This window comes from Carcharhinus amblyrhynchos, chromosome 6 (genome assembly GCF_965287045.1).
Source record: "Carcharhinus amblyrhynchos chromosome 6, sCarAmb.v2.hapA, whole genome shotgun sequence".
Classification (NCBI taxonomy): Eukaryota; Metazoa; Chordata; class Chondrichthyes; order Carcharhiniformes; family Carcharhinidae; genus Carcharhinus; species Carcharhinus amblyrhynchos.
Genome location: NC_137329.1, coordinates 107992771 through 108014846, shown reverse-complemented (window position 1 = coordinate 108014846; position 22076 = coordinate 107992771). Strand labels below are relative to the sequence as shown.

General features: G+C 41.0%; 1 protein-coding gene across 1 annotated transcript in view; it reads right to left on the bottom strand.

Annotated features, from left to right (window-relative positions):
- Window positions 1-402: 402 nt before the first annotated feature.
- Window positions 403-22076, bottom strand: part of acss3 (acyl-CoA synthetase short chain family member 3) — a 69505-nt gene continuing 47831 nt past the window's right edge. The window contains exons 10-16 of the mRNA XM_080191156.1: window positions 20205-20300; window positions 14944-15007; window positions 8470-8551; window positions 6546-6668; window positions 5454-5553; window positions 5183-5358; window positions 403-4267 (exon numbers count right to left, since the gene is read on the bottom strand). Of these exons, the coding sequence (XP_080047282.1) occupies window positions 4190-4267; window positions 5183-5358; window positions 5454-5553; window positions 6546-6668; window positions 8470-8551; window positions 14944-15007; window positions 20205-20300 (719 nt within the window). The 3' untranslated portion in view covers window positions 403-4189. The remainder of the gene's footprint in view (window positions 4268-5182; window positions 5359-5453; window positions 5554-6545; window positions 6669-8469; window positions 8552-14943; window positions 15008-20204; window positions 20301-22076) is intronic.

Here is a 22076-nt window from a genome sequence, read left to right as displayed (position 1 = left end):
GCCATATTTTCATATATTCTCGACCAACTCTAAGACTGCAGCACTTCAAGCAAGATGGGAAGCTAATTAAGATTTTCATATTGATGGTTTTTCTTTATTTGGATAAAGCTATTAAAATGATATTGTTATCAGATACAATTTACTTTCCAATTCAAAATAACCCAGAAAATCAATGCAAATGTGTCAGTGCTTGCAGGGTGGAATTTTACTCTCTGTGCACAGAGTACTGGCTAAGACGGGAAATGATGTGGGAATGCCGGCGTTTGATCAAATAAATCGGTTGGACTAAAACCTGGTGTTGTCAGACTTTTTACTGTGTAAGACGGGAAAACCAGCAAGTAGCTCTCCAGCTATACCGCCTTAATTTCTCGCCCGATCCTCTGTAACTCTGCACAGAAAACCTGGGGGCAGGGTTTCTATGGTGACACAGGTGAAGCGGGGTCTGATCAGGCCTGCAGCACCAGCTTCACAGAGATCGGAGGCAGCATTTAAAAGGGTACCTCGATCTCCGATAACGAACAATATTCGCCCCCATCCTCGTGGAACCGGGGAAACCCCTCCTTGTTACAATCAATGAGGAATTCACTCCACAAGTACTGAAGTAACATCTACCCACCCCCCACTACAAGCATTTGGGCAACTCCCACAGGCACTGGGGCAACCTCGTTGCATCATCAGTGAGGGGCAGGGGAAATCTGAGAACAAGATCTCATCGCCGAGATTCTCAATCCCGCAGTCACACAGAATTTTCTGCCGACTTTGCCATTTTTGCCCGTGGCAAACGACAACCCGAAAATTTCCCCATAGTATTTATAAAGATATTAAGCTTTCATTGTAATTTTGTTACGTAATTGCTCAAATTTCATGCGATATGGGAACGTAGTATGATTTAGCATTTATGCAGTAGATTATTCAGTTTGCTCTGCCATTCAATAAGATCACAGTTGATCTGGTTGTGATCTCCACTCCACTACACCGTCTGTCCCCATAATGGCTGACTCCTTGTCAAACCCCTCTGACCTCAGTGGTCCTAGGTAACTGCATGCTCCTGGTCATTTACCTGTCCAGCTACTGACTAGCACACATGAACAGAATTTCAGCTACTAGTGTGGACTACAGGAACTGCTGCCAGCATTCATCTAAGTCACAAGAGTGTATCGGGAGGGCTTCCTGTATGGGGACAGAATGACTAAACTTTACTCGTCTTTGGTGGGTAGGGTTAAAATTGGCTCTGTAGTCTCTCAGAATGAGGATGTAATGTTTTACTGTTGAAGAGTATGATGTACTGTAACATTTCCACCAGTGATTTAAGGGCGTACAGTGCAAGCATAAATCAATCTGATATGACTGGCATTTACATGGCACCTTTTGTCTATTAAAGGGTTCCAAAGAAATTCGCAGGAGCATCATCAAACAGAATTATCCATAGGCCACGTAAGGGGATATTATGACAGGTAGGTAAGGTGCCACGTCATCCATTCTCTGAACTTGGTGCAGTGAACAAAAGCTCATGGTGGACAGATAAACTCCTCTTGAATTTTAATAAAACAGGAGTTGTGTTATGAACAGATGTCTGAATAAGAAATACTCTATTCCCTAGCACAAAAGAGTGCAAAACAAATAAAAATTAATTCCAGAAATGACTTTTTTTTTTACCAACCACAGCATCAGAATCTTAAAACCAATCATTAACTTTCAACACAAATCTATGAGGAGAGTTTGTAGAAGGATGATGCAAAATAATTAAATTTGGCATCCCTTTAAACACAAACAATTGAAATATTGCCTCTATCTTTAAATTGACAGCTATCACTGTTTATAGCTTTTCACATTTCTATATTTAAAATCACAATTGATATTTCTATATTAAAATTTACAAATACAATTTATATCCAAGATAAAGTTCACGATTTTTGTCACCCACTGGAAGAGATTTGGAGGTTAGACGATAAATTTCGGATGAGGTGACAATGCGGAGGAAGAAGAATTTATTAAGCAACAAAATTTATATTTAACAAAAGGAAGCAGATGATATCTAGTTGAAGTGGTTCTATGCTTCCAATGGTTTCCAATAGCTGCAGACGGTTCATGACACCTCGCCTCCTGTCTCTTTCTACGTCATTTTTAAATTTGCATGTCAATTCTCTTCAAATGTTTTATTTTATGTTCTGCAGTCAGGGGTCTTGCTGTGTTCTGATGTCACTTTAAGCTTGTCCTTTCATTTGTCAAGGATAAATGTCCCTTGGTCATACACTGAACAAGATGCCTTCAACGTATAAACAGCCCATCGTTCCAGTTTTCCCGTTAACACTATTTCCCAAACCTAATCCAGAAGGTTGTTTTAAATTCAGATTTCCAACATCCACAGCATATTACTTTGAAATTAATGATCCTTTGATAAGTTGCAGCTCTAAAGTTTATTGATCTGTACATTTTAAAGCATATTCTTTATCACAACTGATGACATAGTTGAGGCCATCTGTCCTACTTGCCTTTTTCTATTCACACTACACTATCACTTCCTGTTACGGTGTGACTTTGATTTGACTGAAGTCACACTGCCATATGCCCTAACACACATTCAGAATTAATCCTTCATTTAGCAGAAGTTTCTACAAAATACACATTAAAAGGAAATCATAGCACAAATTATAAAAAAGTACAAAAATGTAAAAAGTACACATTTTCTACATGGCTGCAACGAAAAATATTTCACTCAAAATTTTGACTTAAAAATGTTTTGATGCACCACAGAAGAAGTATTTTAAAAGACTGTTTCCTTTTCACAGAATCATATAGTACAGAAGAGGCCCTTCAGCCCATCACCTCTGCACTGACACATTAGAGACACCTGAACTCCCACCTAATCCCATCTGTCAGCATTTGGTCCACAGCTCTGAATGTTATGAAGTGTCAAGTGCTCATCCAGACACTTTTTAAAAGATGTGAGGCAACCTGCCTCCACCACCCTCCCAGATAGCACATTCCAAACCATCACCATCCTCTGGGTAAAAAAGTTTTTCCTCAATCCCCGCTAAACCCCCTGCCCCTTACCTTGAACATACATCCCCTCGTAACTGACCCTTCAACTAAGGGGAACAGCTGCTCCTTATCCATTCTGTCCATGTCTTTCATAATCTTGTAAATTAAAAAAAAAAATTCAAATTATTTAAATTATCATTGGACCTTGTGCCAGATAATTTAGGAATGGTGTTCTTTGGAATCAGCAGATGAATTAACTGGTCCATGACTTAAAGAACAATCGAGGTGAATGATGCAAATTGATGCTGACTTCTCCTTTGAATGAAGTGACCACTAAATTTAAACATCTGTCCCTCTCTCAAAGTGTATAGTTCATCACATTTCTATCCATTCTGTAGATCTGTAGAGTTTCTTTCTCCACAAATGCTGCCAAACCTGCCGCGTTTATCCAGCATTTTCTGTTTTTATTTTAAAGATTTTTTAAAACTAGGCAACAGTAACAACAATGATCTTTTAACCAAATCTATTATCTATACATTTTTACCGAAAACTGTCCTGTACATTTTGGCTTGAATTTCTTTAACAAATTTCTTGGAATTAATAACTGGAAATGAAAAACATTATTTCTAGCATTTTTTTATAAAAGCACGTGATTCCAATTTTGCACTATCTTACATGATAATGTTTGGCATCTGGTTTTCTTTATTAGATTTTCTTAAGCCTGAGCCTTAAAATTATTTTTTAAGGTAGATAGGAAATAAAGGCTATTTTCAGTCATTTTTTTAAACATTGATTCAGGACATAAAAATTTTGACTGGAGCTCTAATTTCATTCCATGATCTTTTGGGGAAACTGAAAATGGAGAAGGATCCCAGTTAGCAACATACAGATGGTGTAACAACAGTTGCACTAATTTCTCCAAGAGTCATTTATTTATAATGCAGACAATATCTGGATGAAAACCAATAAGTAAAATATTAAAAATGTGAATTAAATGTGCAACATATATATGAATAAACATATACTAGATTTGACCCTTTCAGTGTTGCATAATTGTAGACATAATATGTGTTATAAAGTTGGAAATAAAGGCAGAAATTAAAATTTGAAGGCTCTCTGTTAGATTCAGTGGTTTGCTCAATATAGGTACAGCACTGTTGATCACCAAGAAGGAAAGTGATAATATTGCGTGATACAGCAGTGAATGTTAAGATGAAATTCTTTTCTGCTTCAGAATTGCTTCAATTTTTGAGAAAACATGAGGATCTTCAATAGTTGATGTTATCTATGGAAGAAGGTGCAAAATTAATCAATTGATAGCACAGAACTTGACTACTGCAGAAAAAATGACAGCTTGTTCTGATGAGTACAAGATAAAAAGCTTTGATAGCATGTCTCTTTTTTTCAGCAATACTCAAGATGAACAATGTTAACCATGACAGTTTTAACAGAATAGCATTCTGTAAAATTAGCAGAACAATTCTAGCATAGTTTTCTAGATCAAATGTTCAAGCATTACATTGCTATTCTATGAAAGGATAGAAGAAAAATGCCAAAATCAATGACCATGGTGCTTCAAGTATATCAGTCAGGTGTAATCTGGTAATCTAGTGCATAGTCCTTCTGATGTATTAATAGTAAAAAAAAACACACCAATAAAGAGCTGACAAGAGATTTTAAAATCCCTACAGTGCAGAAGAGGCCAATTGACCCATCGAATCTACACCAACTCTTACCCAGATCCTATCTCTGTAACCCCACGTATTTACTCTGCTAATCCACCTAATCTATAGATCTTGGGACACTCAGGAGCAATTCAGCATGGCCAAGCAACCTAACCTGCAAATCTTTGGACGGTGGAAGGAAACCGAGCACCTGGAGGAAACTCACACAGATACCAGGTGAATGTACAAACTCCGCACAGATACACAAGGCCAGAATTGAACCTGGATCCTCGACACTGTGGGAAAGCAGTGCTAACCACTGTGCCACCGTGTCGCCCACTAACTGAAAGTTTCCATTTCTTTCTAAATATTATCAGCCTCTGTGGGGGATGAAAATCCTGTATAAACCCATGCAAAAAGATATGTCAAATAAATATATCAACACTGATGGCGATCCAAAGGTTTCATTAATAAAAGACGAACTTAACAAACTCAAACACATTGCTCCATATAATGAAGTATAAACACTAACTTACTGAGTAAGGTTTGCCATTTGCAACTGCTGAAAGTGTAGAACGAGGGATCTTGCCACTACGAGTCTTTGGTAACACAGGCACAAAAACCACTTTCCTAAGTGCAGCAACTGGACCAATGGAGTCCCGAACAATTTTCACAATCCCTTCTGAGAGATCTTCAAATCCTTCAGTCACACCTGGTTGGATATTCATCACAAAGGTTGATGAAGCCACTTACTTAAACGTTAAGTGATGACACACACCATTTAATGGGAAAAGTTAATGATCTCACCAGTCCTTAAAACACATAAAGCTAGTGGAACATGTCCCTTCATGGGATCCTCAAGGGCTATAACAGCACAGTCAGCTACACTGGGATGGGTGATAATGGCCTGAAAGCACATCAGCAAATTTATTCAGTAAATGATTTACTTTGTCATTAACTCATGTCCAACATTTTAAAAGCAGTCTTACATTTTTTGTTATTAAATTTTAAACTAAAAACAAAACAAGGAATTAGTGACAAAATGTCAGTAAATTCACCAAGTGCAGTGTCGTTCAGAGGAAAGATACTGCAACAAGGCAGAGTATCTATTCCCAGTAGGACAGCATCACTATCTGATGCTATCAGTTCAAAGTTTATTTATTAGTGTCACAAATAGGCTTACATTAACACCGCAATGAAGTTACTGTGAAAATCCAAGTCACTACACTCCTGCACCTGTTTGGGTACACTGAGGGAGAATTTAGCATGGCCGATGCATCTAATCGGCACGTCCTTCGGACTGTGGGAAGAAACCGGATCACTCAGAGGAAACCCACACAGACACAGAGAGACATGCAAACTCTGCACAGTGACCCAAGCCGGGAACCGAACCCGGGTCCCTGGCGCTGTGAGGCAGCAGTATTAACTACTGTGCCACCGTGCCACCACAAACAGCACTAATGATTTTCAGAAGTATCCAGGGCAGCACAGTGGTTAACACTACTGCCTCATAGCTCCAGGGACCTGGGTTCAATTCCAGCTTTGGGTCACTGTCTGTTTGGAGTTTGCACATTCTCCCCATGTCTGCATGGGTTTCCTCCAGGTGCTCTGGTTTCCTCCCACACTCCAAAGATGCGTGTGTTAGGTTGTTTGGCCATGCCAAATTGATGCCAGTATCAGGGAATTAGCAGGGTAAATGCATGGGATTATAGGGATAGGGCCTGGGTGGCATTGTGGTTGGTGCAGACTCGATGGGCTGAATGGCACTGTAGGGATTCTATGATTTACCCAAGGTTGTGTCACCTATATGCAGGAAGAACAATTTTGGGAATAGGGAAAGAAAACTAAATGGGGATAATAAAGTTAGTAATATTAATGGAGTTATTAAAATAATGTTACCTCTTCAATAGCAGCAGCTGAAATCCTATGACCAGCCACGTTGATAACATCATCCACCCGTGACATGACATACAAATACCCATCGTTATCCATATAGCCAGCATCCATGGTATCATAGTAACCCTTGATAGAGATATAGGGAAACATTTAAAATCATGGAGACAGGTTTACTTTAACCATTCAAATTAGCTGGTTACTTGTTGAGTACAATTTATGAAACATGCCCAGTGTCATTTTTTGGTATCACCTCAACCTCTCTGATAAATACAGCAAAATGTAAGAGGAGACAGCATTCAGTAGAGTGGAAATCTCCATCACATTGTGTTAGCTCAACAATATTACAATTATAATGTTCTTTCTTGAGGGTTTTCCCTACCTGTATGGTATACTGTCACTGCAAAGCTAAGAATTTCCATCTTACCCAGGAGGCTCCAGGCCAATCCACAAACAACAACCTGCTCAGAAAACTCTGCTCACATTTTGATAGCTGAGAGAACCCCCAACATTCTAAAACAATCAGCATTCTAAATAAAACAACCCATAACATACTAAAAAGAAATCCAGTTTGTCTCATCTCCCAACCAGGATTTAGATTGCTTTACCTAAAGCTCATCAGTTCTTCCTTGGAACACACCCTATTGCTCACCAAGTTTTGCCAAAATTCATCCATTAACGATGAGATTTAGGCCTGGAATTTCATCCCTGATGCAGGTAGGGGGACTTGGAAAAAGTTATTCTCGGCCCACCCTTTTCGGGAGAAAGTGCCCACAAAGGTGAGGTCTTCATTCTGAGAGGCAGGTGCAGGCTGGAGTTGAGCCAGCCAATCCAGGAAGAAGTACAGTGAAAACAGAGCTGTTTAAAAGGCCTGTCTCAATGCCATGGGACTTCGTAAAACAAAAACGCAAAGACATCACCCCATCCCTTACTCTTCACACCTGCATTCTTAACTGAGAGCCCAGGCAGTTATTAGAATATTGAAACACCTGATCCCCAAAGGAATTGTTGTTTGATTTACAGTTTCTCTATTCTCTGTTGTCAACTCCAATATACGTTTATACAAGTTAATTGGTACAAGCTTTTTGTGACTTTAAAGAGCTTGGATAATTGATAACTTTATGAGCTTGAAGTGCAAACCTCTTTCAAACATAGGAGAAAATTTTCAATGAGTTACATTTTTTCAAAGTTTTTTTTCACACATTCAACTGAGCACTGTAGTGCTCCTTTCTGGAAATTACACCATCCACGAGTCAGGGATCACACTCTATTTTTAAAGAGCTCCTAAGGTAAAGGGTTCACCAGTCAACCTAACTCAGTGAAAATCCTGGCCATGTTATTTATGAACAAATAGACGTAACAACATGTCTAAAACATGACCTCCTCTGTCCAGCTTCAGTGCAGTGATTAAAGGTTTGTATAGAGATTAGCTGTTAGTACCACTATTCAGTAGTGATTTATATCCTGGTGGTGTTGGACAAGCATCATGATCAAGTGGCCAGATAAAGCCCAGGCCAACAGAGGCCCAGGATTATGTTTTGGTGTCTGGAGAAGAATTTCTGCAATCTGATACAAGCTGTAGATAGATTCCAAAGACTTATAAAGTCTTGTCTGCATGTTTAAATGAGAATCCTGCAACTGTGCTGCAGTTGTACCCCTGACCTGCCAGTTAATAGTGGGATTAAGGCAGCAGGTTCAGAGGCGAAAGCTGCATAGAGTATCTAACTAATGTCCACACAGTTTCTGCTAACTAGTGAAATGTTAAAATTTCCTCTTGGATGTCAAAATTTGGAAATATTCCAAACACTCAGTGTGCCAGCCCTCACTTCCGGGAGAAGCTCACCAAAAATGTTGGCGAAACGCACTATTTCTGTCTTATCTTGCTGGCTACGTTCACAGTAAAGAGTTTTTTTTTAAGTATCATACTTACTGGAAATTTAGTGAAGTAAAGCTCCTTGAACAGCTTGTCATTTTCCCAAAGTGTAGCCAACGTACCTGGAGGCAAAGGCAACCTGAAAGAGCAAAATGGTGTTAAAATAGGGGCAGTAGTGTGCAAAGTATTTTAAAAATATTTTCATGGGATGTGGGTGTCAGCAGCTAAGGCATAACATTAAATGCCCAAGTCATTTATTGCCCATCCCTAATTAAAGTTTAAAGTTTATTAGTGTCACAAATAGGCTTACATTAACACTGCAATGAGTTTACTGTGAAAATCACCGAGTTGGCGCACTCTGGCGCTCGTACGCATACACTGAGGGAGAATTTAGCATGGCCAATGAAACTAACCAGTCTTTTGGACTGTGGGAGGAAACTCACCCAGACACAGGCAGAACGTGCGGACTCCGCACAATGACCCAAGCTGAGGATCATACCCAGGTCCCTGGCATTATGAAGCAGCAGTGCTAACCACCGTGTCACCCTAGAGAAGGTGGTGATAAGCCACCTTTTTGAACCCCTGCAGTCCATGTGGTGCAGGCACACCTACAGTGCTGTTAGGAAGAGAGTTCCAGGAATTTGACCCAAAAACAGTGAAGAAATGGTGATATATTTCCAAGTCAGGATGGTGAGTGACTTGGAGAACAACCTGCAGGTTGTGATGTTCCCATGTTTCTGCTGCCCTTGCCCTTCTCGGGGGTAAAGGTTGCAAGTTTGGAAGGTGCTGTTAAAGAAGCCTTGTTGAATGGCTGCAGTGTATATGGTACTGTCTATGATGGTGGAAGGGAGGAATGATTAAGGTGGTGGATGGGGTGCCAATCAAGTGAGTGGATTTTTTTCTGGGGAGGGGTATTAAACTTCCTGAATGGAGCTGCAATTATTCAGGCAAGTGGAGAGCATTTCATCTCATTCCTGACTTGTGTCTAAGAATGGGGGGATTCTGTGTGGCAACTCTGAACACCTCCCTCTACTGGCAAAATATCTGACTTTAAAACAATGGAAGTGAATCAAGTCAAATTTATAACCATGTTGGAATTATTTGGACATTCTCAGAGGTTAGGAAGTGATGTGGGCAAGCCAGTTGTGGCCCATGTACAGGAGATCTAATATCATATGCTTCCAATGAGAACTATATTTAAACTGTACCACTATCAGTTAGACTCACACACTCAAGACTACTGCAATATTTTGACTTGCACTGACAATAGGTCACTTACTCAAGAGAGTTGCCTGATTCAACAATATTGCTGGAAATATAAAGTGGTTGAATAGGTGTAATTTGATAAGGAGTCAGTCCGCCCTGCTGCATCTGAGCCACTTTAATGCCAGGGTTCAAAAATATACCCATAGTATCCCCGTATTATTGAAAGTAAATCATAGACATTAAAACTTTTAGCTCCACTACATGTGGTTAACATTTATTTCCTTTTGTGCCTCCGCGATAGGCACTGACATACTGTAACTTCTGGTGGATCTGCACATTGCATCTGTTAATCAACACTTTTCCCTGTTCGTTGCAAATTAAAATATTTTCATTTTGAAACTGTGAGGATGTACTACACTGCTCTACTATATGCTCTACTAGGAAAATGCTAGCTGCAACATTTCGCTAGAGGAAAATACAAATAGCTGGAGAATGCCGTAGAACATTTCCCTCACTTTCTTTAAGATGTGCAAGGTGCTCATGGAGTTCCTTGTTACTAAGTCTCAGACCATCTAATCAGCCTCCTCTGCCACTTTCCTTCCCTCCATGTTCCACCCAGCCAAACTTCCTCCCCCTTCCCCGGGTCTGAATTTGCATCTTCTCTCATTTTCCTTTCGTGCCTGAGACAAATTCTTTTCATCCAAGTGACCCACTGTCTGTTATCTCAGTCCTATTCCCATTAAGTTGTTCACAATTCAATTTCCCTTCTGGTCTGCCACTATTAATGGTTCTCCTTCCTTAGGTACTGAGTGACCAGTATGCTTCAAGTCGGTCATCCTCCTGCTCAAAAAATCCAACCCTTGACAACTCACTTGGTCCTCGCAAACTACCAGCACATCTCCTACCTCACAAAAGACTTTGAAAGCGCTATCAACTCCCATATCCATGCCCATCTTTTCCATCCTTGAATCAGTCTTTTCTTCCTGTTTCCAATCCAATACCTTCGCTGCCTCCCAAGGATCTAACTCAGTCCCTACCTATTTCTCATCTACGTGGCTGCCCCACAGTAACATCATCCAAAAAAAGAATGTAAACTTTCACATATATGCTAACGACACCCAACACGACCACACCATCACTTCTCTTTATCCCCACACTTCTCCCAATTGTTGCACTGTTTGACCATCTTGTACAGAGTGAGCAAAATGTTTTTCCAACTAAATATTGAAGGCAGAAGCCATTATCTTTGGCCCACAATACAAAATCTACTCCTGAGCCACTGACCCCATTCCTCTCCCTAGCACCTGCTTGAGGCTGAACCTGACTGTTCACAACCTTGGTGTCATATTTAACCTTGAGGTGAGCTTCAGACCATAAATCTGCACCCTCACTAAGATTGCCTGAAGCAGTCCTTTTGAGGTAGAATTCTATGGCAGGCATTATGAAAGAGGTTAAATAACCCTATTAACAAAGCTAAACAAAATTCTCATCCAGGTTATAATATTCTCATAAAAACTAGCAACATTATACTGTGCCCAGACATATCGAAAGCTAGTGTATCATACATGAACATTTGACCAAAGTAATCTATTGATCTTCACATCAGAGTTCATTAGTAAGTGAATTCATCACGCAAATCAGCCTCCCATTCATTGACTCTGACTACACTTTCCTGCTGCCTAGGAAAAACAGCCAGCAAAATCAAGGATCCTGCACACCCCGAGCATTCTCTCTTCCACCTTCTTCCATAGGAAAAAAGATACAAAAATCTGAGGTCACGGACCAACCGACTCAAGAACAGCTTCTTCCTTGCTGCTTTCAGACTTTTGCATGGCCCTACCTTATATTAAGTTGACCTTTCTCTAGCTATGGCTGTAACACTATATTCTGCACCCTCGCCTTTCCTTCCCCCTATGCACACCATGAACAGTATGTTTTGTCAGTATAGAATGCAAGAAACAATACATTTCATTGTATATTGATATGTGTGACAACAATAAATCAAATCAAAAATCATCTTTATGACTGACTCTTTTAATTGGCTTATGGGCCAGGGCTAAAAGTAGGTCTACTTGCTTTTCTGGGAGATAGTGTTGCTGTCTGCCTTTTCCTTCAAATAGATCACACATGACGGGTTGTCCTAAAATCAGAGCTATTATTATTCTCCGTTGGAAACAGTGAGCTGCCATGTTTATCCTTTTGACAGACTACCTGTGCATTGGTGAAGTGAGCCCCCTTGTGGCACAAAGAGGTCATGCAATTGTGAGCAGCAAGCTGGCTGGAGATGTAAGTTTAAGTTCAAATTTCTTTACTGGTGTCACAAGTAGGTTTACATTAACACTGCAATGAAATTAGTCTGAAAATCCCCTAGTCGGCATACTCCGGTGGCTGTTTGGGTACACAAAGGGAGAATTTAGCATGGTCAATGCACCTAACCAGCCCATCTTTCAGACTAGCAATAATGTTCTGACTTTGGGAAAGCCTACAATGTGAAAGAAATTGTAATTGTAAATCAAATTGGAATCATTCTCCTATCGGCTTTCCGTGGAGAAAATTAAAGTATTTACCCTGGCAAACAATGCAATTGTTCCTTGAAAACTGATTTGCATTTCTGGTATCTCTGTAATAGCTTGAAATGAACCTGAAGCTCACAAGCTTGTGGTTGTGGTGACCGTGGCAACCGCTAGCACTGCCATCCATGTGAAAGAGATTATGTAGGTCAGCTCTATTTAGAATAAGAAAATCCATCGCTATATCCAATGGCAGTTTTCCTCAGATAATTCCCAGGAAGGCTTGTCTGTGTCTGTACATACAATGGGTTAGGTAAGAATGGCTTTGGCTGTTCACTATTGTAGCAACAATTAAGATGCTGCTACTAAGTACCTATGTAACAAACTGCTAAATTCAAAAGAATTAAGATTCATGTCCTCTGCAGTCCAATTCCAAAAATAATCAATATGAAATTCAATCACTCTCCCCTTTTCGCAGTTACCTGCACAAGGTACACCCGGCATAAGAAATATGAGAAAATTGCATTGTTATTATACTGCCATTGCCATCATTATAACATTTATACCTTTTATGTGGGAAAACTTCACCCTGGTTTAAAAAGCCATCTGGAAGATTGTGCATTGCACACAATGGATAGGGAGCCAAATGAATATTGATTTTCACACAATTACTCAACCCTATTGCTTGTTACACACCAGTGCCCACATTTGCAGACAACAAAAAAAATACCCTCCAGTTATATTCCATCTATTGGATTATGTAAGGACTAGACCTTTTGAATGCTAAACACTAAAGATAATATATTGTACTCCTCAAAACAGATCAAATGTGTCCACAGGTTAAATCCTCAGAAGAGTGACAGCAATTTCAACTGACTTTACAAAATATTCCATTAATTCATTTTCATGTATCAATTCTCTACCATTTTAGAATAAGTTGCAGCTAATCATGAATTATGCATCAACCACAATCTGTTGACGAGTTGCAATCTATTCTTGTTTACTCAACGTAATTTAATCTGAATGACTTGGTAATTCACATTTGAATCATTTGATCATTCAAATTTGAACTGAACATAAAGTGGCCTTAGAATGCAAATGTTTAATTCGAGTGACTGGAGAACGCGTTTTTAAATTCAGCCAAAAATGACTTCCCGTCAACAGGTTACATTCAACTGAGGAGCTCTTGTACAACTGAAGTCAATGGGAATTAGTGGCGGGGACGGGAGGGAGAGGGGGGATGTGGGGGGTGGGGGTATGGCAGGTGGGGGGGGGTCTCTCCAATGGCTAGAGGCACAAAGTTAGACCATTGTGATTGCTACAGGCAAACCATTTCACTGCCATAAATCCTCAGGCCAAAATCAATATTTGCAGCCATGACCGAAGACCTCCCCCGCACTAAAACATTACAAATGTTTGCTGATTGTTTCGCACTGTTTGGTTCCATTCAAAACTTTTTAGATAATGACACATTCCATGCCTATATGCAGCAATCTGGCTTGGACTGATATCATAGAAATCATAGAAAGTCTACAGTACAGAAAGAGGCCATTCGTCCCACCGAGTCTGCACCAACCGCAATCCCACCCAGGCCCTACCCCCACATCCCCACATATTTTACCCATTAATCCCTCTAACCTACCCATCTCAGGACACTAAGGGGCAATTTTATTAGCATGGCCAATCAACCAACCCACACATCTTTGGACTGTGGGAGGAAACCTGAGCACCCAGAGGAAACCCACGCAGACACGGGGAGAATGTGCAAACTCCACACAGTGACCCGAGCCGGGAATCGAACGCAGGTCCCTGGAGCTGTGAAGCAGCAGTGCTGACCACTGTGCTACCGTGCCACCACAATGATAGTGACCATTTGTGACAGGCAATAATCATCTGTAACACAAGGGGGCCTAACCATCTGCCCTTGACATTTAATGGGACTATCAACAACAAATAATCCCACAATCTAAATCGACTGGTTAGACACTCAGCTGAGCCAGCCATATATATGAGCCAGCCATGGTTTCTACAGCAGGTCAGGGGTTATTCTGCAGTGAGTTACTCACCTCCTGACTCCCCAAACCTGCTCAGTCACCGACAAGGCAGGGGGCATGAATGTGAGGGAATCCTCTACACTGGATGGGTTTAGCTGCAACAACACAAAAGAACCCTACACCATCCAGAACAAAGCAGTTCTGTTTGATTGGCACCCCCATCCTTAAACAGCCACTTCCTCCACTATTAGCTTGCTGTGGCTTCAATGCATACAACATACAGTGCACTAGAATAACTTGCTAAGGCTTCTTCAGCAGTACATTCCAAACCTACAAGGTTTATCATCTTGAAGAATAGGTGCTTGGGCATACTCCCAACCTCCCCATCAAATTGCACATTATCCTGCCTTGGATGCATTGCCGTCCTCTGCACGCTGAAGCTCAAAACATCCAGAAAATATCTACTAACAGCATTGAGAGAATACTTTCACCGCATTGATGGCAGAGATGCAACATGATTCACCATCACCTTCTCAAGGTTAACTAGGGATTGCCAATAAATACCAGTGATGTTCATATCTTGCATGTTAATATATCCATAACAAGGTGAATACTTTCACTTGAAAAAAAATTTCTTTCTCATTCCTAACAGGGGTGTGGCATTTCATGGGTCTGGATTGGATTGAAAAAGTTTGATCAATACATACGGGTTGATTTGCACATTCCATCTAAAGAACATATGATCTGTTGATTTAAAAGGATTAATGATCCTTATTGCATCTTATAACAGCTTTAGTTGAAAAATAACCATTAACACTTACTTAACCACAATATTCCCCAGATTGTTGCAGTCCATTTCCTTCTGATCATTGTCCAGAATCTTAACTACAAAATAACAGAATACAAATTTTTTTAATAAAGTGGATTAAAATTTGCATTCTAGGTAAGTTCCATTCACTTTGTCATTGATATAGTTGATGCCTGCAAAGTGAATGGTCATTAGTCATCTACATTATTAAAAGCCATTAATATTAACAATATTGAATGGATTTGGGTTTACCAGCAAAAGGAATCCAATGAAAGTGATCAGTTCAAGACAATGTGAATGCTGATCGAAACCTGAGCCATGAACCAGCGTTATAAACCAGCTAATATATCATTTTCATTAGTGACTTGCCCTGACAATATGATTGGCAGCGGGTTTCCTCCAGGTGCTCCAGTTTCCTCCCACAGTCCAAAGGTGCACAGGTTAGACGGACTGACACGTGTTAGTATTAGGGGGACTAGCTAGGGTAAGTGCATGGGGTTATGAGGATGGGGTCTGCATGGGATTATGGTAGGTGTATACTCAATGGGTCGAATGGCCTCCTTTTGCACTGTAGGATTCTATGATTCGATGAAAGAATGTTTAACAGTGGGGAAGTGACTTCCATCAGTGATGCATGTTTTTGATGACTGCTGCCCAGATCAACAGAAAACTTTAGCTGACACCATTCCCCCACTATCGATCGAACACTTTCACCCACTGCCACTTACGAGACTTTTAAAACAAACTCCAAATGTGAAAAAGAACAAATCAGATATGCGGTGCAGTCTGAAAGGTGGCCATCAAAGCATTGCACACGCCTCCAAGCTCTTCTCAGAATACTGCATGCTCGCCTTCTGACATCAGTTGTGCATTGTGCCATTTTGTCAACATGCTACCATGTCTGTATTATTTGACTTTGGGGTACGATACTGGTGTACGGAACCAATCGTGATACGTTAATGTATTACATTGAGGTTCCTGATGATAAATGGCAGGAAATGTGGCCCATAACTGACAGGGAAAAAGGGAAGGGGGACAATCACTTCCTGCTTTTACATTGATGTGAAAGACAACTTTGACCTCCTTGCGAAATTTTCCACTCCTGCCACAAACAGGCGTGGAAAATCCCAGCCCTTGTGGGCCTATTGCTAGTGGTTAATGGTCTACTTAGGGAAAGAAACAGGCTACAGATAGGTGAAAGGGCAAATCAAGAATGTCCAACTGTCTTACCACAATAAAAATGGCAATTCTAGTCTAAAGAAAGGTACGAAAGTATTCAGGATAACTTTTTGAGTAAATCTATACTATTTCTTATCATGAACATTTATAAAGCAGTTCATTGATAAAACAATCATTAGTATCTGGGATTGAACTGCTTTAAAAAAAAACAATTTTGGAAACGACTATTGAAATTATTGAAATGAAACGTGACATGAACACTTGTCAAATAAAAGGTCTCTTTAGCTGCAAACGTAGGTACAGATGTCATCACAAGAGATTTCACCAGCAGCAGCAAATCAAAAGAAAACTACAAGAAACACCAAATTGCATTTCTGACATGTTAGATGTAAGATAAAGGCCTGAGAGTACAATTTCCATCCCCATGTATGAGGCTGGATTAATATTCAGCCGCTTCAGTGTCACTCTCAAGAGTTTAGGATGTTCTCTCACACCCCACGATCTGTTGTCACTTGTAACACGATGCAGACTGCGTTACACAAAATAAACGCATCATCCACAGGACGTATTCCATTTGTTGGGCCATAACTTGTAGTATCGCTTTGCCACCACAAGGTTGTGCTCTTTAGAGGTGATACAATGGATTGCAAAATCCATCTACAAAATCATTAACCGGACAAAAAATGATTCCAGCTGCAGTTAATCCAGCCATTCACGCCAGTGGGATTTTCCAGTCCCACTGCAGTCAGAGATTTGGCTGAACGCCAAATTCTTCATCCTCGCTTGCAGATGCAGCGGGTTGTGAATGGCTGGAAAGCTCCAGTCGTTATGCTCAGTAATAGGTGCAATGTCTGAGTGATATCCAGTCACTTGAAACGTTTTCCCATCTAAATACTTGTTAGTCTATGCTGCTGAGCATGCTAAATATCTTCAGCGTTTCATTGTTCAAAACATTAAAATATTTAATATAAAAGCAATCTGTACACATCGTTCTACCTCTCAGAAGTAATTAAAGGGCAACATATGAAGTCCTTTTCGTCTTGAAAAGAGAAAATTAACCTTTATTGGAGTCTATTCATGTAAAAAATATTGTATAAATTGCTGAGTAACTCACAGCAATAAATTATAGGATAACAGAAAATAATTAAATAAACTAGGGGGCATAGGTTTAAGGTCTGAGGGGCAAGTTTTAAGAGAGATGTACGAGGCAGATTTTTTTTACACAGAGAGTGGTGGATGCCTGGAACTCGTTGCCGGGGGTGGTAGTGGAAGCAGATACGATAGTGACTTTTAAGGGGCATCTTGACAAATATATGAATGAGATGGGAATAGAGGGATATGGTCCCCAGAAACATAGGGGGTTTTAGTTAAGTCAGGCAGCATGGTCAGTGCAGGCTTGGAGGGCCGAAGGGCCTGTTCCTGTGCTGTAATTTTCTTTGTTCTTTGTTCATGAGATACCTCCACGTTAGTAGAAGCCTATACATTTAACACAGGAATAGCTGACAGTAAAGTTTATTTATTATTGTCACAAGTAGACTTACATTAACACTGCAATGAAATTACTGTGAAAATCCCCTAGTCGCCACACTCCAGTCCCTGTTTGGGTACACTGAGGGAGAATTTAGCATGGCCACTGCACCTAACCAGCACGTTTCTTTGAACTGTGGGGGGAAACCAGGGCACCTGAAGGAAATCCAAGCAGACGCTGAGAGAACTTGCAAACTCCGCACAGACAGCAGCCCAAGCTGGGAATCGAACCTGAGTCTCTGGCACTGTGAGGCAGCAGTGCTAACCACTGTGCCACCACGCTGCCCTTCCTAATTTAAAGATCATCTCCATGGCAATGTGCATTTGGCTTTGTATCCTGTAGAGATGCTAATTAGCTATCCTTGAGAGCCTAACTCTATTTCACACTGGATATAAATAAACCAGAACTGTTTATAACCTAATTTTCTCAACATATTTCTAGCTATCGGCAGCACCTAGGCCTCTGCCATTGTTTCCAAATGTACTCTCTTCCCATCAAAACAATAAACCTCCTCCTTTAATCTTCATCAATCAGAACACTCAGCTTTGTACTCAGCAATCTTCAAAACAGGTCACACAATCCCCTTCACTTTACCTTTAAATAAAGACAGTCCTAAAAATTATAATGCACCGTGGGGCTGCTTGGGGGCACAGTGGTTAGTACTGCTGCCTCACAGCGCCAGGGACCCGGGTTCAATTCTGGCCTTGGGTCACTGACTGTGTGGAGTTTGCACATTTTCCCTGTGTCTGTGTGGGTTTCCTTCTGGTGCTCCAGTTTCCTCCCACATCCAAAGATGTGTGGGTGAGGTTGATTGGCCATAGTAAATGACCCCTGAGTATTAGGGGGATGAGCAGGGTAAAGTAATCGGGGTTATGTGGCTATGGTGTGGATGGAATTGTGGTCAGTGCAGACTCAATGGGCCAAATTGCCTTCATCTGCACTGTAATGATTCTGTGACAAACAAGAGGCTGCTGTTCTCAGTGAGAGTGTTTAATGCTGGTCAGATGATTGCCAACTTCTTTGGAAGATTTTTCACCTATCTTGAACTTCACTCACCTCCAGCCTTACTTCCTAACAGCCAGCCTTCACCATGGTACAGGAGAAACTTATCCAGTTCTATCCTGCCAACAGCAAGAGGAACGGCAACAGCAGGGAATGCAGCATGGGGGCAGAGGAGATGGGCACAGAGATCCAATTCCAGGAAGTGAGGCCCCAAAACAGGGTTCTCAGGCAGAGGTGTGTGCATGAAGAGAATGGGGTTTTCACAGCCAGTCACTGCTGACATTGGCAGTTCCCCTGTCCCACCTCCCTGCCATTGGGAAATATCAGTACACTTCGCTCCCTCAGATACCACAGCAGGAACTCCAGGTAAAAGTGAGAACCCAGAGGAACAGACTGTACAAGATTCTTTTTGTTACTATTATGAATTTATGAGATTGTGATCATAGAATCCCTACAGTGCAAAAGGAGGCCATTCAGCCTGTTGAGTCTGCACCAATAACAATCCCATCAAGGCCCTATTCCCATAACCCCTCATATTTACTCTGCTATCCCCCCTGACACTAAGGTAAATTTTAGCATCAGGCAGCACTGCCAACCATTGTGCTACTCTGTCACTCCATTGATCAAAGTCTTCCCAGCCTATCAGTTTCAAGGAAGACATGCATTCCCCACTGTGCATTTGTATTGGTGATCCTGACAGCTCAGGAAATAGTCCACTGGCTGTTCAATTCAGAATACTTAGTTAAAACATAACTCAACTGGGCCAGCTACATAAATGCCATAACTACTGCAGCATGACAGAGATTGTGTCTTCTGCAGCAAGTGTCAGCTCATGGCTACTCAGAACCTCTCCACCATCTAAACAGCACAATTTACAAATAAAACAGATCCACGCAAACATTATAATCTCCAAGTCACAAAAACACCACAGCTTGGACCCAATTCTTTCATCATCACAGGTCAAATTCCTACTTAACATTGCAGGAATAGCTTCATTACATGGACTGTCACGGAACGAAGGTCATCCCATCACCAACTGCTCAAGGAAAACTCAGAAGGAGCCATGAATTCTGGTCTTGCTGGTGTTTTACTTATAAATTGAGTTTTTTATTCTTTTAAATGACAAATATCTTAGATGGAATTGTGAAGAGATTGTGGAATGAACACTTCAATCATTCATGTAACAGAGTCCACAGTAATGTTCAGGCTTTTGTCTCTTGGTAAATCGCTTATTAATCGTGCAGATTCCAGGCTGGTGAGATTCACTCCAGAAATAACTTTAGCATCAAAATCATTATTTACATGAATTTGGCCCACAAAATAAATGGGCAAGAACCAACATTATATAAAGAAGGCCGTGAAAGAATCTTACTTGTGGTAAGAAAGCAAATTGAATGCAAGATTGCTATGATATTTCAAAGCATTTACCTTTCGAAATTTCACCAGTGAAAGCTTTGCACTTGCTCTTGATGTCAATCTTCATCAAGATAAAATTGAGCGAATACAAAAGACACATTACCTGAACATTTTAGCAGGGAATGAAAGGGATAAAAAAATGACTATACCATTATATCCTGGTACAGGTTTTCCAGCTTGTCCTATGGGGGGACTTAGAGAGTTGCCCAGGCCTACACACGATGCACTTATTGGAGATCCAGTTTCTGTTTGAAATATAAAAACAAAACTGCACAATCATATTATTACTCAAACAATTGTACTAATGCACAAAATTTGTTCCATTATTTAGGCAGTCCAAAAGATGATAAATTTAATTCTTGTCCTGTATTCAAATCCTCGCCTTGTCCCCCTCTCATCTCTGTAATGTCCTTCAGCCCTACAGCCCTCCAAAGATACCTGCGCTCCTCTAATTCAGGCTCTTCCACCTCTCCAATTTTAATCACTCCATTTCTGACGGCCATGTCTTCAGCTGCTGAGGACCCAAATTCTGGAATTCCTCCCTGAACCCCTCAGTTTCTCTCATTCTCTCTCTTCTTTAAAACACTTCTTAAAAACAACCTCTTTGGCCCAGCTTTTGGTCATCAATGCTAAATAGTTCCCTGTGTGGCTCAGCATCAAACATTTCTTGACATTGCTCCCGTGAAGTACCGTGAGACATTCACTATGGCAAAGGCACAATATAACTTCAAAGCTGTTGTTGCAAGCTTAATGGAGAATTTCAGAAGACAGATGGAGAAAAGACCATCAAGCACATTCCTTCTACATCAATTCACCTCAGAGTGGACGCTAAGAGCAGAATTTTACGATTGTGCTCATCCCAAAACGGTAAATTCCCACCCGAGGTCAACGAACCTTCCCATCGCCTGCCCCTCGTCGCTCCAATTCCTGTGTCGGGCAGCACTGTAAAATGCCAGCCAAAACTCTTCATCACCCTTGGGAGAGCAGTAGCATGTCAGCATTTTGAATGAGATGATAATACAGTGGAACGAGGTGAGATCTAGTAGGGAATTCAGAAGAAACCTTTTTACCCAAAATGCGGTAAGAATATTGAACTTGCTACCACAGGAAGCGGATGTGGATGATTTTAAGGGGAGGTCAGACAAGCATTGGAGGCAAGGGAATAGACAATGTTGATGGTAAAACCTAATATATCCTCTGTAATCCTATCTAGATGGTCAAAGGAGGACAAAGTGGTAAAGGAGCAGGGGGGTGGTGTGGTCAGGCCAGGATATGAGATGGTGATAAGCGCCATACTGTGACCTTGACAGTCTGGAAGGGGGAAATTGTGGAAGATGTAGCCAGTGGGAGGGGCTATATCAAGGGGAAAGGTGCCATCATCCACATCCAGGTTTCCATTGAAGCCTCCAAGCTTCCTGCATTCATCTAATTCCCTAAGCATTCCAATTTAACTGCACCATCATTGGTCCCATTCTTTCTGTTCCCAAGGCCCTACACATTGGAATTCCATCCCTTTGAGAGGCTCTGCCTCTCTTGCACATTTCCCTTCTTTAAGACACTAGGAGGGCGATTCTCCCATCCCACTACACTGCTCAAGCAAGTCTTCACCGCAACTTGCAGTAACAACAATATTACAACATTCTCTCATTCAAAACCCTCACATTCTACTGCTCTCCTAAGTGCAATGAAAAGCTTTGGGTGGAATTTTATCGTCCCACCCACCACGGGAATTGGAGCGGGTGAGAGGCGGACAATGGGAAAGTCCATTGACCTCAAGCGGGATTTTACTGTTTCGGGACAAACGAGACCAGAAAGTCCCACCCTTTGAGTCCCTTGTGAGGTGAAATGAAGAAGAAATGTGTTTGATGCTCTTTTCTCCATCCATCTTCTGAAATTCTCCATTAAGCTTGCAACAACAGTTATATAGTGCCTTCGCCATAGTGGCATTATCATACCGCGGATTTTACACTTCAAATTGTCAATGGAGGCAGGGCAGGTCGAGAACGTGATTAAGATGACAA